We start from the raw sequence: 15,284 nt of genomic DNA on the forward strand, positions 1-15,284 counted from the left end.
ATGGCCTGTGAAAGCGAAGATTTTTTTTTTTTTTTGTATTTTCCCCAGCTATCAGAGCCGGATAGGAGGACGGTTCGTTCGGGATGGGTCTTCGACTAGATATTACGATTGAGTTGACGTGTGGGTTGACTGTCGTCTGCAGCGAGGGGTTTGGTGGGGGACGAAAAAATTGTCTGGCTAGAAAAAGCTCTTGATCTCGAGGAACGGTATCAATGAGATGGCGAACTTCTCCTGCAGTGACCTGCTGACCTCAAAGGAGATGTGTCGAAAAAGGTGTGAAGTCGAAAGGCGAACGGGGCGCTGAGTCCAAAAGAGAGGACAGAAAGGCTCGAATAGGGGAGACCGGAGGGGTCTAATATTCAGAACTGCGGAAAAGAACCCTGTGTCAGCAAGTCGACTAGCCAGATTCGTTATGTGCGTGTGGGGGCGGGCGAGGCGAGCTTGAGGCTTCTAGCCTCGAGGAGGAGCGAAGGTCCAGTGGAGCCCAAAAGTGGCCCGAAGACGACGACAAAAGGCCAGGCCGAGAGAGCGAGGTGGTTCGGGGGACTGACTACCATTGAGTTCAGGCCAAAAGAGGTGTTGGGACTGTGGGAGAGACAGATAGAGGGAGAGGGAGAAATCAATCGATAGGGTCCGGAAAAAGAAGTTTCGACAAAAGGTAAGGGAAGTTGAAAGACGGGACGACTCTTTGAGCTGGTGCGCCTGTAGGGGTAGGGGACTGACGTGACAAGGTCGATCTCCGAGCTGGTGCCACAAAGACAATGCCGTTGTGAACGAGGAAGAAAGCAGGGAGATGACACCGTTTCAAACGATGATGGTGTGGGGAGTATGCATGCAAGGCTGTTGTTGGTGGAGTAGATACGACAATGTAGGTCTGGGCGTTTGTGTCCTCTCTAACTTACAAAAGAAGGTTGAATTAATTGGTGATGAAGTTGAGCCGAGTACTGCCCAACAGCTTGCCAAGCTGGTCAAGGACAAATATGGGAGGTGAGCTGAGATGAGAGGTGACGTACAGCGATGATTAGAATGGAAAGACAAAGATTGTATCCAAGACAGCCAAGAGCAGGACTATACCAGGCTAAGAGTACAGGTCTGTTAATGTGGGAAGATTGTGGTCCATGTGGACAAGAATGGAAAGGCTGAGTGAAAAGGAACAGGTTAAAAATACAAAATAAAGTTGGTGATTGTGTGTATGGGGTGTCAGAGCAGACAATGCAGTGGCGGCTACAAGCTGAACTAGGTCCCTACCAGTCCCTGCTAGCACTGTCTACAGGTGACAGTCCTACTAGCCTCCCCTAGTCATCAACTTGGAAGGGGCCAATAATTTGCTACAGTGCATTAGTATCAGCCAGAACTCTCTCTACAGTGGGGGCTCTTTTCCTCTAGATAGCCCTTAGGCTTGGGACAATCTCCTAATGGTTCCATCTGAAAGACCCCTTTACTTATTTTTTGAAGATAAGTTCAAGAGAGGAAGAAAATTGTTATAAAACCGTGTAAAAACTCCATGCCATTTCAAGGTCATTCACCCCTCAACATCTTTATAGAAACGGACCCATGGCCTTCCATCAATCGTTCTGGAAGCCAGGACCACCTTTCCAAGGACCCTTAGAAGGTGGCCCTCTAGTCCCCATCCACAAGCCTTGACTGCACAGTCCTGACATCTCGCACACTCCCCAGTTTGCGTTTCCAAACCTGGGATAGAGGGCGGGGCGGCAAACTCGCCTGTCGCCTCTGAGTGGTTGGTCGGTCGGTCGGTCGGCGAGTGTGGGTGCGGGTGGGCTCATTCACGTCTCTGCCAGATGATGCGGCCGCCAGGTCATTGTCGGGGCCCCCCTCCTCCAAGGGGAAGGGGAAACTTTTGCACAACTGAACCGATCTGACGTTGCAACAGTGTGTGGGCGGGTTGTCCAGCCGTGCTAAACATAGAAGAGCAGGCCCCCCTCTTCCCCTAAGCGCGATCCAGTCAGTGTGCGCTCCTCTTTTGGATTTGAGTCTTGGCTCTGGCATCCTGGCAGATCATCCATCATCAACCAACTTCCACCCTGAAGTTTGTGATGTGCAGTGCAACTTGAAGCTTAAATACAGACCATCAGTGTCAACCACAATTGATACTTTAGCATCCACAAATGGAGGACACGGGGGAAAGAATACTGCCTCCTCTTTTTCTTCGTTTTCTTTTCTTTTTTTTTCTTTTTTTTTCCCGGGGGGAAGGGGGTAAAAGAAGGAGGAAATTCACACACGGCTTTTGTATAGTGAAAGCAAAAATGTACTCTTTCAGCATAAATAATGATATTTTAATACTGCTTAGGTGTGCTATCTGACCTACGATGTGGGGGATCAAGGGCTAGGCGGCTTTTACCGCCCCCAATCAAGATGACTTTACACGACCATTTCAACAGCCTTTTACAGTTCAGCCTTTCCGCATTTCGAAGTCCGCACTGGATCTCGTCGAAACGATATACTACAGAATCAACATGCAGCACGAGCAGACGGATGTACATTGCTCATTGCAGGATCCGCATAATCGAGGCTGGTGACCAGTACCCTTCAGGTGTGATACAGAAGGAATGGATTTGGAAGGCAACCACTCCGAAAAAGGAAACAGCAAGAAGACAAATGTAGCCTATTCTTTCATGCGCCTAGGCCGTCAGGAGTTGAAGGCAGAGGCGTTTGGTAATAGACAGGCTAGATGATCTTGGCACGAAGAATAATCCTTCAGACATTTGAACATGGGATTAAGTTCAACGCTGTACACACTAATGCCATTGGTTGTCACACGATTGACTGTCTCATGTTCCCGCAGGGAAGAATAGGGGACAGACACAGGCCAAACAACGGGCCACATATAGGGAGGGGTAAGCATGCGTGCTGTTCACCACTGCTCGCAGGTCCTCCCACGCAGCATCGGGTGGGAACACTTGATAGTTGAGGCATGTCAATCGGCCAGGCATCACCAAAAAAAAAAAAAAGGGGGGGGGGGAGGTTGGGCACAGAATGCGCAGAATCTTGGTTGGTCGTTTTGATGCCGTCAAATTGGTTCACGGCTGTGGCACCTTAGCCGTAACGATATCCGAGGGGAAAAAACTAGCACAAGAGACGCCCCAGTATGATGTCCCCCAACCGTCCTTGATGTGGAAAAGTATGTGTGCATCGCCAAAGGTTCTCGCCATCGAAGTCTCATTCGTTTCGGTTATCGACCCCCTCGTCCCTTACACCGTCTCACGCTTGCCCTCCTTCAGCTCCTTCTGTAATGGTTGTCAGTCTCTCTCTGTGTCGTTACGCGCCGATTGCCAGTGGCCAGCCGCAAGTATGGGGCTTTGAATGCTCACCAGAGCCTTCATCGTGCCGTGAAGAGCATAACGATGGTTCCGTCGGAACTTGGGGTCAGTGCCCTTGAGGGAAGGGTATCTGGAGGTCTTGGGCTTCTTGATGCTGTATTGCGCAAATGAATCATCAGCCAAAATTGTCCCATGTGTATTATCTCATGTCCTTGAGTTGGATATCGCATCCGATCGAGGGGGTTGGAGCATGCTGCGCATCGATTGTCGTCGAAGAAAATTCTCGTTGACCGATCGATTGTCCGACGTACCCGTTCCTGTGAGCCTTCTTGCTCTGGTTGTGCTGGGAGCTGTTCTTCGACTCTGTTGTTTAGGACAATTGTTAGTCGTTCCGAATTCATGCAAAGTGTCGCTTTATCGAGGAGAATATGTACGTACTGGCCATTTTGACGGTATTGGTCGAGTTATCGAAGTTGGTTGATGTGGTCGAAAAAGAGGTTGTTAGAGCAATTTCGCCAGGTTAGGCGAGTTTTCGAGATTTTGGTGGGTTCGCCTGGGCAGGCTGCTTTTAGTGGGGCGCAAGAGAATGCTTATGTAATTCCCTGAGGCTCAAAGCCGCCTTCCCACCCGTTGCCCCACCCTTGTACAATCGCAGTTCCGAATCAAGAGGGGGACTTACTCGAGACTTGCTCGCACCGATAACGACGGTACATCAGTCGACACCAATTTATGAAGATGCAATCGATATATTTTCAACATTATGAATATGTCTTTCCAAGGTCCGTCTACGTTGACACGATACCATGATAGAATGGGAAATCCGCCCGTCTTTGATACTGCTGCTTCTCATCGGCTTGTGACAATGTTTTCTACCTCTCACAGACTAGCCGGTGCTCAATCCCATCCCGACCTTCCAAGGCCTGTGCACACCCATAAAGCTAGCTCTGAGTGCTCTTCTACTTCACGGCTACCCGAGACGTGAGACTGCTCTGTGCAGCCAACTTGGACGCCGCTGCCAAGTGCTGTGACCGAAGCTTCTGTATGTATCGGAGGAAGAGAATAAAGAGAAGTTCCACACTACAATTGGAAGGTCAGCAAACATTCGTTGGTGCAGACAGACAGCCCCGAGAGAGATAGACAGAGAGAGAGAGAGAGAGAGAGAGAGAGATGCGTACCGTTCCTTGGCCATCATCAGGATGCCCTGTACCAAGATACCCTTCAAGATCTGCGGACCGATGCCCTTGAACAGGCCGAGAGGCCCCTCGTTCTCATAAATAAACCTCATCACCTCACCAAAGCTCTTAAAAGGCTTGCCCTGCCTGGACGGAGGAGGCTTCGACTGCAATCCGACCTTGGCAACAATCAGGGGCTGCGTCGCTATCGTGGCGAGAGCCTTGGACAGCGCACCGAGAACTGTCACACACACACAGAGGGAAGAATAAGAGTCAGTGTCTTGCTTCCTCGTCTCGGATCGTTGGAGACTACCCACCAAAGGCCTGCCACGGCTTCAGCACTTGGCCAGGGAACAACAACGGCTTTAACCTCTCGTACGCCCCATAGGTGATGCTCGGGTTCACCACCAGCACCAGGCTGGCCCGCAGACCCCTCCACAACCCCGTGATGCCGTCCTCACCATCAATGACCTCCCGTGCGGTATCCAGCATCCCTTTCCTCTCGGTCTTGCTCTGCGTCTGCTGGCGTGTGGTAACGACGGCGACGGGGATGGTGAACAGCTGGGCCAGGGCACCTGCGACGGCACCCAGGCTCAGCTCCACGGCGGTCGACGGCGGCGCCGCGGACTTGGCGCCCTTAAAGTATAGGTCCCGCACGGTCTGGTACCAGAAGAAGTAGGCAAAGTTGGTGCTCGCAACGCCGAGGAGGGATCCTGATATGCCCGCATATAGGCCCGCGAGGCCATCTTCATCGACGATCTTGGTGATTGCGTCCCAGGTCGAGTCGTAGTGTGGAGAGGAGTCAGGGGCGGAGGGTTCACCAGGCTTGCGTTTTTCTTGGACCTGAAGGCGGGTCTTGACTCTAGAACATTGGAGAGAGCTTTGTCAGATCCTGAGAAGGTGGTGGTGCCATGTTACGAGCTTGGAGAGGAGAGGAGGAGGAGGAGGGGTAGGAGAAGAGGTCGGCGCACATGTCCAGCGGGTATACGAGGGCATTAGCCAGGACAGCGCCCGAGGCGCCAGCTGTCGCCTTTCCCCACGGCCCGATTGGGGTGGCCTTGGACTGGATAGCCATCTTTGTGATCTTCCTTGGTGATCTGAAACTCCTCCTTTAGCAACGCTATTCTCCAGGTGTTTAAGGGAAGACGGCGGTCCGTTCCAAGAGAGGACCAGTGCGGGTTGGGAGCAGGTGGTGAGAAGGAAACGCTGCGGCGGTCCTTCAGACGCCGAATACCGGCGAACGTGGAGCACTTGAGAGGGAACAAGGCTCTTTTTATCTTTTTGCTACCGGCTCATGGGGATAATTCTGTGACCTTTTGTGTGGATGTATGACAATGAAGAACGAAGCAGTCTCAGATAGCAGAACAGGAGTCAGTTGGTGGAGAGCATAAGGAATGTCAAGTCGGCCCCAGTAAACGCCGTGATCACAGCCGGGTTCATTGGGACGTTCGTTATCAACCAATTTTACCTCGGCTCTCCCACGTGCAGCCGAGAAGGGACCGGACGTCATATACTAGTATATTCTGGGATCACCGGCTTGGCAAGAGACAGGGTGAGGACGAGGGCCCTGTCCAGTTACCAAGCGGTAGAAGCATCGAAGACGGAACTGCCCAAGTACGCAAAAGAGAGGAGCTGTTCTCGATTGTAAAAAAGATGTGACACTGTATTTTGATGGTGACAGCACATGAAGAGTCCATATCTCCCTATACTTTGAGAATTTTTCGACATTACAGGGCAGACGTGCCATAACAAACCCTGACAGCTCAAACACCCTAACCCTGGGTCAGATGAGGGTCGCTCGGGCTGGTACCTGGGTACATGAAGACAGGAAGGACTCATCATCGGAGAATTAGAAACCATTACTGAAATTCTCAGACTATATATCATATCAATTACTTCAAAGTAGGCGTCTTAAATCACTGTAGCAAGGTAAGTATTCAAGGCAGATAAATGTTGTACCTACTATGGAACATATACTGGGTAACACGTACCTACTAGTGAGGCAGGTACCACTCAGATTACTTTCTTTGCCTTCCTTGTGACAATCTCACTCCATCCACTATGCACTTTGCTACTATTGCATCCTGCACCCAACCACAGCCTTCCCGCAGAAAATCGAACTACGTATCATGTGGTTTCATGAGAACGAACTTCCTTCATTTCTCCTTGCCTCTTATCATTTTTCTTCCAACTAGGCCCACGGGTGTAGCGTGTGCGCAGTGCTACGAAGGCCGAAGCCCCGATAATCATAAGCTTTGTCCAGCTGCCGAGATGTGACTGGCGCATCTCCTTCTTCTACGTCTTCTCCCTCTTTAGAAACTCTCTTTCGAGCCAGACACATATTCAAGGTCGGCCTGTCTCCTTACAGCTCTCAATTGTGTGGCAATGAGCGCAATCTCAAGCGAGGAGGAGTAATTGCACAAATCGAAGCTGAGACCGGTGCCGTCAAAGCAGCAGTGTTCAGCATCATGGAGGCCCGAGCCAGGGTACGTTCACGCTTTCCCCTGAGCACCAGCCAGCTGCGACAACAGCACAAGCACAATCAACACAATGACTTATAGACCAAACAGGATGTTGAGGCCAAGATCAGCCAGGCCTCTGGGGAGGACGCCCTTAAGCATGCCATCGACGCAGCTGAGCTCTACATGAAGGCTGTCAGAGAGGCCCCAACCACGGCCGAAAAGTCGCGCCTGAGACGCAAATGCCAGGACCTCATCGCACTCGCCGAGACCCTCAAGGCTCCTCAGCGCAGGCCAACTCCCACAGCAGCAGCAGCGCCGTCGACATCGTTGGTGACCACAAGGCTGCCCGGGCCCAGACAGCCCCGCCTGTCTCGAGAGCTTCCCACGAGTGAGAAGACCATCCTGCTAAGGTCATCCAAGCTCCATGGCAGCGTGTTTCCGCCGTGGGAGAGCGATCCAGACCCTGCCGTCTTCAGGAGCAAAAGGCTGGATGAGCCCCCCTTTAGAGACACTTCCGTCTTCTCGTTCTCATCCAAACAGGAGGAGATCTTTGACGGCTGGAAACGGCCTGCCGAGATGTTCAACGACTCTGGACCGGAGCTCTATGAAAACATCATGGTTGCCAAGGCGGATTGTGACCTCGTGCAGGACATCACGACAGACTGCTCAGTGGTTGCAAGCTTGTGTGCCGTCATGAGACATCTGAAGCCCGGCAAGAAGGATTCCCTGCTCCCGACATTGCTGTACCCCTTTGACCACGACAGGGACAGGCCCGTTGCCTCTCAGAATGGCAAGTATATGTTTCGGCTCAACTTCAACGGCTGCTTCAGGCAGGTTGTTGTCGATGACCGTCTGCCGGCCGCCAAGACCTCACGCACCTTCTTCGTCGTCGATCGGAGAAACCCGGAGCTCATATGGCCGGCGCTGATGGAGAAGGCCTATCTGAAGATCCGTGGTGGTTATGACTTTCCGGGCAGCAACTCAGGAACGGATCTCTGGGTGCTCACGGGATGGATACCAGAGCAGATCTTTCTGCAGAGGCATGTACAGCCTCTTTCCCCCTTTCCCTATCTCTATCTCCCATTCTCAATCTCTCATGTCTATACAAACGCCCCCAACAGTTAACTAACCTGACATCATAATCATCATCGTCATGCTATAGTGACGACACCGAGCTCGACCAGACATGGAAACGCACCAAGTCGGCCTTTGGGTTCGGTGATGTCGTCGTGACTCTCGGCACAGGTCGGCTCTCCCGCCAGGAGGAAGAGACGCTGGGCCTGGCCGGTGAGCACGACTATGCGGTGATGGACCTCAAGGTCTCGGACACGGGCGAGAGGCGCATGCTTCTCAAGAACCCATGGTGTGACGGGCTCGTCTGGAAGGGCGTCGGGTCCACGGCCACCGTCGACGCAGAGGCCTACCCGCCCCCTTCGCCCACGCTGTCCCGGCCCAACCTCACCCGCCCTGGGCAGCAGTCTGGCTCCACACACGAGGAGATGACGGGCACCTTCTGGATCTCCTTCGAGGACGTAGTGCAGAACTTCGAGTCTCTCTACCTCAACTGGAACCCAGCACTCTTCACGGACCGCCAGGACCACCACTTCGTCTGGGAGCTCCCCTCGCGTGCCATGCAGCGCTCCTTTGCGCACAACCCCCAGTACAGCTTCACGTCGCCTGCCTCTGGCGCCGTCTGGATCCTGCTCTCGCGCCACTTCCAGGACGACGAGCTCCCTATCTCGCGGTCCCGCGCCGCACGTCAGCCACCCACGACCTCGCTGGCCGACGTTGCCAACAGTCTTGGCTTCATGTCCATCTACCTCTTCGACGCCGCTCAGGGCCGCCGCGTGCAGCTCCCCGGCAACCCTCCGCCGGCCCACCAGTCCCCCTTTGTCGACTCGCCTCAGACGCTCCTCCGGGTCACCGCCCAGCCCAACACGCCCTACACCGTCGTCGTCGCGCAGGAGGGGTTCCCCCTGCCCCGCTACGCCTTCACTCTGTCCTTCTTCTCTCGCGCCCCTCTCTCCATCTCGCGCGCTCTCCCGCCCCTGGAACACTACACCGAGGTCGCCGGCGCCTGGACCCGCCGCACTGCTGGTGGCAATGCCCGTACTGCCACTTTCCTGCACAATCCCCAGTATACCCTCTGCGTGCCATGCCCTACGCCCCTATCTCTCCTCCTCACCACCGACGCCGATGACGTCCCCGTCCACGTGGACCTCGTATGGGCATCGTCAACAGCCCCAGACGGCTCCCGCCCTCGTCGTATTACCACCCTTGCGGCTCGCGATGTCGCTGCCGGCTCAGGCGAGTACCGCCGCGGCTGCGCCCTCGCCGAGCTCCCTGCCCAGCAGCAGCCGCCCGGCCCCGCCTCCTACACCGTTGTCGTCTCCACATTCGAGCCAGGCCAGCTCGGCGGCTTTGTCCTGCGCGTCGGCAGCGGCGCTCCCGTGTCCCTGCGGCCCGTGGCTCCCGACGCCGCTGGACGGCTTCGCGCTGAACTCGCCCCCGTCACCTTTCGCGAAGGCGAGCCAGAGCGCAAGCGTGCCGCCCTCCACGTCGCCCGACTTACCCGCGCGTCCATCGTTGCGAGAAGTGGTTTTCTCGGGGGTGGCGGACCAACAGCAGCCGCAACAGCAGCAGCAATAGCGGTAGGGTTGGCCAGCCCCGGCGATCGTGGCACGGCGCGGTCCTCTGGTGCCGCGAGCCCCATCAGCGTGCCCGTCTCCGTGCGCGTGAGTATCGAGTACGGCAGTGGGCCGCACGCGCGCATGGCGGCGACCACAGGGGAAGGCGAGTTTGCAGACGCAAGCATGGGCCTGCGCACCGAAGAAGTCGACCTGGACCCAGAGGCAGCGCGGCGGATGGGCGGGCTGTGGCTTGTTGTTGAGCAGATGGGAGCGCACCGGCTGGGACAGGGAATCCAGGTGGATGTGCTTAGCGACGGGAGGGTTGGGGTGGGAGATTGGGAGGTTGTGGATGTATGATAATGATTACTTGAAGGGGGAGGGGGGGGGTCCTTTATTTATTTGTTGTATAGCCATAGGAAGAAAGAGGACTCTTGAGAGTTTGTGAGCTCATCATCCTGATTACGCCGTGTCAGTGCCAGACTTGCACTCTTAAGATGTACGTAATCAACTTGCATCAATCAGAAAAGTAGCACTCGAAGTGATAAGATTCGACTAGCTCAATTGAAAAAAAAGGCCTCGTCGGCCAGTCAGACAGACCTGTTCCATACATACAACAGCATCAAGCAGTTCTGACCACGACGAAATCCTCATTCCATGAATGGATGGATAGATGGATGATGATGATCAACAACATCGACCTTTTGTTCCAGAGCAGCCGTCTTTGGTTGGCCAGCAAAATAGATTCCCTTTCCCTTTCCATTCCCATCCTTTGAGAGAAACACTCCCTTCTCTTCTCTCCCATCTCATCCACCATCACGCACACCACTCAAAAGAAGATAGCTCTTGTCTTTCGTCTCTCATCTCTCTTTCTCTTTTCCCCCCTCCACAACCCCTCCATGGTTCTCAAAATGAACGCGCCAAAACCAAAAACCAATAAAAAAAAATAATAAAAATTCCTCCCAGATCGATTGACCAAACGCCATGCGCTGATCCTGCTCCCTTGGCTGTCGCAAGAGGGGGGGAAATGACGATAACCACCCGAGCGGACGGTATCGGCCGCCCCTCTTATTTTGCTTTGCAAATTGATTTCCCCACAACCTCACCCTCCCAATCTTGCCTTCTCACACTGTCCCTCTTTTCCCTCAAGAAAAGAAAGTAAGACAAAGAGGATATCCTTCTGAAATAAGTGCGTCATGCTGGAACATAGGGAAATAAGAGTAATGCGACGAGTAAGGTTTGTTTTTCTTTATGTACAAACAACGAGTGAAATAAAAAATGTACCGGGCTGTTGATCAGAGAACAGCGGGGGGTAGACTGGGTATCTTCGGAAATGGAAATATGTGCTGAGAAAGTGTCCTCCAGAAAAGGCTCTGCGTGTGTCTGTCCTGTCTTCTCCAAGAGAGAGAGAGAGAGACAATGAACAGGGCATTGAAGTGACTCCAAGTCGTCATTTCATTCGTGCATTTGTGGTCAGCTTGCACCCCGCCGCCTACGGCCACGGCTCGGTCCGTCTGGTCTTTGCGAGAGAACACTTCGTAGAATCATATCGTCCTTGTCCTTGTCTGGATGGTGCACCCGAACATGTCTGTATATGGTTTTTGATAGGTCAGCTTCAACGTAGAGAGAGGATTCAATCCTGTCATCGTCGTGGTCGAGATGGAATGCGCACCTTTGTAGGTTATCTGGCCTGGGATATTTGTGTTCTCGATCTGGACAGAATGGACACACATAACCAGGTGATTCGTGAACCAGTCCGTGGCGGATCATTTCGTTCTTCCGTTTAAAGCCCTTGCCACCTTCTGAGCGAGGACAGCCCTTGACTGGACAATAATGGGGCCGTGCTTGTGAGTGCACATTTGCGTGGGAATTCAACAGATATTGCGTTTGGAAAGGAGGGGCCTTGCATCCTTCAAAGCTGCAATGGTACTGGCCATGATCCATGGGGTTGGCAAAGGCAATGCCATCGAGATTCATCCTTTCCGCAACAGACGTGCTCGTAGCAGGGGTAGAGACCGACTGATCGCTTGGGGTGCTACCGCTGTAGTCCATACTGGGCCGGTGCGGCATCCCGTTGCCTAGAAAGGGGTGATATGGGCCTGGTGGTATAAAGGGCTGGTGGGGTGACCGTGGTAGCATATCCTGCGGCGAAATTGGGGGGGACACGTGGCTGGAGTGTATTAGGCTCATGCCAACAGGCAAACCTCCCGTAGGAGATTGGGAAAAGGATGCTGGCGAGAGCGCCTCGGCTCCTAGCGACTCCTTGAGCGACGGGAGCGTCAGTCCGGCATTCGACTCGGACCTGGGCGACGTGTTCTGGATTGGCGCCAGCTCACCATGGCCGACGCTCCCGGTGGGCGAGGCGAAACTTCCCGTCCTTGGTGAGTAGATGCTGCTTGGGCTGTAGGGTGATGAGATCACACGGTGCTGTATGTCGTCTCTCCGAACGGCGGTTTGCGGTCTTCCTGTGGCCAGGTCTGGGAACGTGGCTGGCGCCCGCCCGTCATCACTCACCGAGTGTCGGTCCCCCAGGGCGAGGGCAGCCAAGGCCGTGTCTGCCAGCGAGGACTCTGGGGAGAGCGCGCCCGTCTCAATCACGTCGACCTCGCCGTCGTCACTGTCGGCCTTCCTCCGGCCCCTGATATCCATGGGAGCGCTCGCAAGATCGCGCTCGTCGGCGTCGGCGTCATCAGAATCTGGAGACGTCGAACCCTCCGAGTCGCTGACCAACGCGACCTGTCCAGCTTGTGCAGCAATCTCGGGATCCCTCCCGTTGCCCATGATCCCAATGAGGACGGCATCGCCCTGGCTTGGTCGTACCTTTGGCCGTTTAGCTTTCCCGTTCTGAGATCTGGGAGGAGGACTGATTTGAACCCGCGGGAGTTCAGGTTCAGGGCTAGGGCTTGGTTGGGTGTTCACCTTTCTGGCGACAAGAAGGGGGCTATTCTGGGGCACCACCGCGTCGGGATCGTATACGTCGTGAGCCGTCGTCATCGCTGCTGATGTTGCTCGTAGCTCTTGCTTACGGACGTATATAGTCAACTCGCCATTGGGGATCGGAAGGGTTTCGGCCGTGCAGACAAGGCTGTGTGTGTGTATGTGAAGGCGACGATCGGCGCGCAAAGTGACCCCCCTGCCTCGTCTTCCAAATGTACCAACACAATTCCTCCTCTTGCGTCCTGGGTCAGCCAGCGTTGCGAGACGTTAGCCCCACCCCTCGGATTCCTTTTCTTCTTGTCCTCCTTCTTCGTCTTCTTCTTCTTTCTTCTCCACCCTTGCTTGTTCTTGCCTTTTTTTTTTTTTTACCCCCCTTTCTTCTCCACTTCCCTTCTTTGGAGAAGAAGAAAATTCCTTCCCCTTGCCTTTGCGCCGACGGGGCAGCCGCTTTGCGCTGCCTGCCTTCGTTGTAGTTCGAAAATGTGGTAATAGGCAATAATTGATCGCGACGAAGATGAATAAGATGGTGAGCCTCTCCCGAGCGAAAGGAGAAAGGGTGGAGGAGGTCTCGAGCCAATCCACTACTCAAGATTCTGTTCGACGAAGCGGACGCCCACGTGGGTGAAGAGAAAGCTGGAGGGCAAGGGTGATGGGAAGGTTGAGTCGCGGGGATGGGCGGGTGGAGGGTCCCCAAGGTGGCCGCGCGAGCTGCCCGCAGAGCCCCAAGCTTCGAGAGAGGGCCTGGAGCCACGGAAGAATGCGGCGCACCCGAGCAGAGCCTCTTGCAACAGTATGGGGAAGGGCTTGGCGTGTGACCGGATTAGAATTGCGAAGGGCGGGGGAGGAGGAAAGCGTTTAATTGCTGGCCTCCAGAAGCCGGGGGTTGCGACAAGGATGGACGTGGATAGAAAAGCCTCGGAGGAGGGCCCGGTATGAGGTCGTAGTCCGGGAGGGAGAAGTCCAAGGAGAGAGGGGCGTTGGACTCTCTTTGTCTGGTGCGTCTCTGAAAGCTTGTGGATCGCCTGATTTGGCCAAGACTGGCTCCGAGTCCCCAACCAAGCGCAGAGCCTCAAAAAAGGTACGAAGACAGGGCCCCCAACAGGGCCGCGTTTGCAAGGCTGTATGTAGGGCGTGCGTCCGTCTATCCACCTTCTTTGGTGGTGCGAGGTATGCACCAGGTGCGCCCAGATCGCCCAGATCGACTCGAGCCCGCCGGGAAGGGCTAGGGTGGGCGGTCGGACCAGACGGCTTGAGAGGTGGTCTCAGGGTCGCAGTGCCGTGTACCGTACGTAGAAGACGCAGTTGCAGTAGTAGTGGTAGTAGCAGTTAGTTCGTAGTAGTAGGTATCGTAGGGGGGAGCGGCCAGGGAAGGACAGGCAGAGCCTGATGAGGCTCTGTGACGAGTCCTTGTAGGTGTGCGTGGGTGTGGAGCCCGTTGACGGGGACAGACAGAGAGAGCCTGCTTCTGTCACTAATCCTTCCGGTTCGGTTGGCACCCTACTTTTGTTCTTTGGTATTCCTGCTTCTTCGTCTTTTGACTTTTAATCCTTACTTTTCTTCTTTTCTTGTCTCCTTGTATTCTCGAGCCTGAGTGGAAGAAGAAGAAGAAAAGTAAAGACAGGGACGGGCCAGCGTATCCCAGAACCTCGTGCGGGCGTCTCGGCACCCTAGCCTCCTAGAACAAATGACGAAAAGGTGGAGACGAGAGTCAGGAGGAGGCGCGGAACGGGATGTCGACAAGGCGAGAGTGAGAGTGAGTGAGAGAATGCGCGCGAGACAGGCGCAGACTCAGGCGGTACGAACAGGGCGAGGATGGTGGGACGGAGTCAACAGGCTATTCTGTTGAAAGTCTTTCGGGCGTTCGAGATAGATGAACGGCGCCAGAAGACAGGACCGAAAAGGGAGGTTGTCGACGATCGATATTGGGTACCAAAGACAAGGAGTCGAGACTTGTCTGAGCTTGAGGAGGGTCAAGGTTCGGAGTGCAGACTCAGATCGAAGGCCCCATCCGACTCACTTCAATTCGGAGTCATCCATCTCACCGTACAACGTTGCAGTAAATCGCACACAAGGGGGTTGAGGGGGTGGGGGGCAATAAAATACAATTATTAAAACAAGAAAGAAACAAAACAAGGGACCACCATGGCATACAGTACAAGCGAATGCTGCAGGGACGAGAGGAACCAGAGGCAGAAGGGGAGACAAAGTAAAGACGCAGCAGGATTGATTGAGTTTGGCGAGCAGAGCTGGCTTAGGTGCTGTTCTGGGTCCTGGGTTCTGGGTCCCTTGGGCCTGGGCCTGGGCCTGGTGTGTAGGACGATTGTCCTTGGTCTCTGGGGTAAAGAATTGGAGCCAATGTCTACCTAACCTACTAGAGGTACTACTATGACAGTACCATAATGGTCAGCTGTGGTAGTACTGCAGCATGCAGTACTGTGGTACCTGGTCCAAAAGGCGGCTTCTCATTTGCTCCTCTCGACAGACTGACCTGCGGGTCCCCTTTGTGGATTGGGGGGGGGGGGGGCTTTGGAAGGCACGAGACAGGGGGTTTCCTTCTGGAGGGCGAAGGGGAAACGGGGGGAAGGAGGGAAGGAGCATGCGTTTTTTGGCCCGCGCTCCTTCCCTCTCGTGTGCCAAGAGAGGCGCCCGCCCACCTTCTCCCGCCCTTCTTTTTCTTTCTCTTTCTCTTCCCCTCGCCTTCCAAGTCTCTTTCTAGTGCTACTATATTATGTAACACGCAGTAATTAGGGTGCAGAACTTGATCTGTGCGATACAGCGTTTGCTGCTGCTGCTGCTGCTGCTGATGGT

At 54.4% G+C, this 15,284-nt stretch overlaps 4 protein-coding genes across 4 annotated transcripts; 1 reads left to right on the forward strand and 3 right to left on the reverse strand.

Moving 5' to 3' along the window:
• Positions 1-3,013: 3,013 nt before the first annotated feature.
• Positions 3,014-3,757, reverse strand: M406DRAFT_320254 (uncharacterized protein). Its single transcript, XM_040919364.1, has 4 exons — positions 3,717-3,757; positions 3,590-3,641; positions 3,330-3,432; positions 3,014-3,245 (listed from the first exon to the last, which is right to left on the reverse strand). The coding sequence occupies exons 1-4, from the start codon at positions 3,721-3,723 to the stop codon at positions 3,210-3,212; spliced, it is 198 nt and encodes a 65-aa protein (XP_040781171.1). The 5' UTR covers positions 3,724-3,757; the 3' UTR covers positions 3,014-3,209.
• Positions 3,758-4,234: 477 nt separating this feature from the next.
• M406DRAFT_325665 (mitochondrial carrier) lies at positions 4,235-5,525 on the reverse strand (the record flags this gene model as incomplete). Its single annotated transcript, XM_040920011.1, has 4 exons — positions 4,235-4,355; positions 4,454-4,691; positions 4,768-5,312; positions 5,422-5,525. The coding sequence occupies 4 exons, from the start codon at positions 5,523-5,525 to the stop codon at positions 4,235-4,237; spliced, it is 1,008 nt and encodes a 335-aa protein (XP_040781172.1).
• A 1,501-nt stretch (positions 5,526-7,026) lies between these two features.
• Positions 7,027-9,899, forward strand: M406DRAFT_245213 (cysteine proteinase; the record flags this gene model as incomplete). The annotated part of the gene is made up of 4 exons (XM_040916312.1): positions 7,027-7,229; positions 7,269-7,956; positions 8,088-8,318; positions 8,388-9,899. Coding segments are annotated over 4 exons (2,634 nt in total), but the record flags the coding sequence as incomplete, so codon positions are not given.
• A 1,113-nt stretch (positions 9,900-11,012) lies between these two features.
• Positions 11,013-12,778, reverse strand: M406DRAFT_344062 (uncharacterized protein; the record flags this gene model as incomplete). The annotated part of the gene is made up of 2 exons (XM_040921941.1): positions 11,212-12,778; positions 11,013-11,127 (listed from the first exon to the last, which is right to left on the reverse strand). Exons 1-2 carry the CDS (start codon positions 12,531-12,533, stop codon positions 11,013-11,015), a joined length of 1,437 nt encoding a protein of 478 aa, XP_040781174.1. The 5' UTR covers positions 12,534-12,778.
• Between the last annotated feature and the right edge of the window lie 2,506 nt (positions 12,779-15,284).

Source organism: Cryphonectria parasitica, assembly GCF_011745365.1.
Source record: "Cryphonectria parasitica EP155 unplaced genomic scaffold M406scaffold_1, whole genome shotgun sequence".
In the NCBI taxonomy this organism is placed as follows: domain Eukaryota; kingdom Fungi; phylum Ascomycota; class Sordariomycetes; order Diaporthales; family Cryphonectriaceae; genus Cryphonectria; species Cryphonectria parasitica.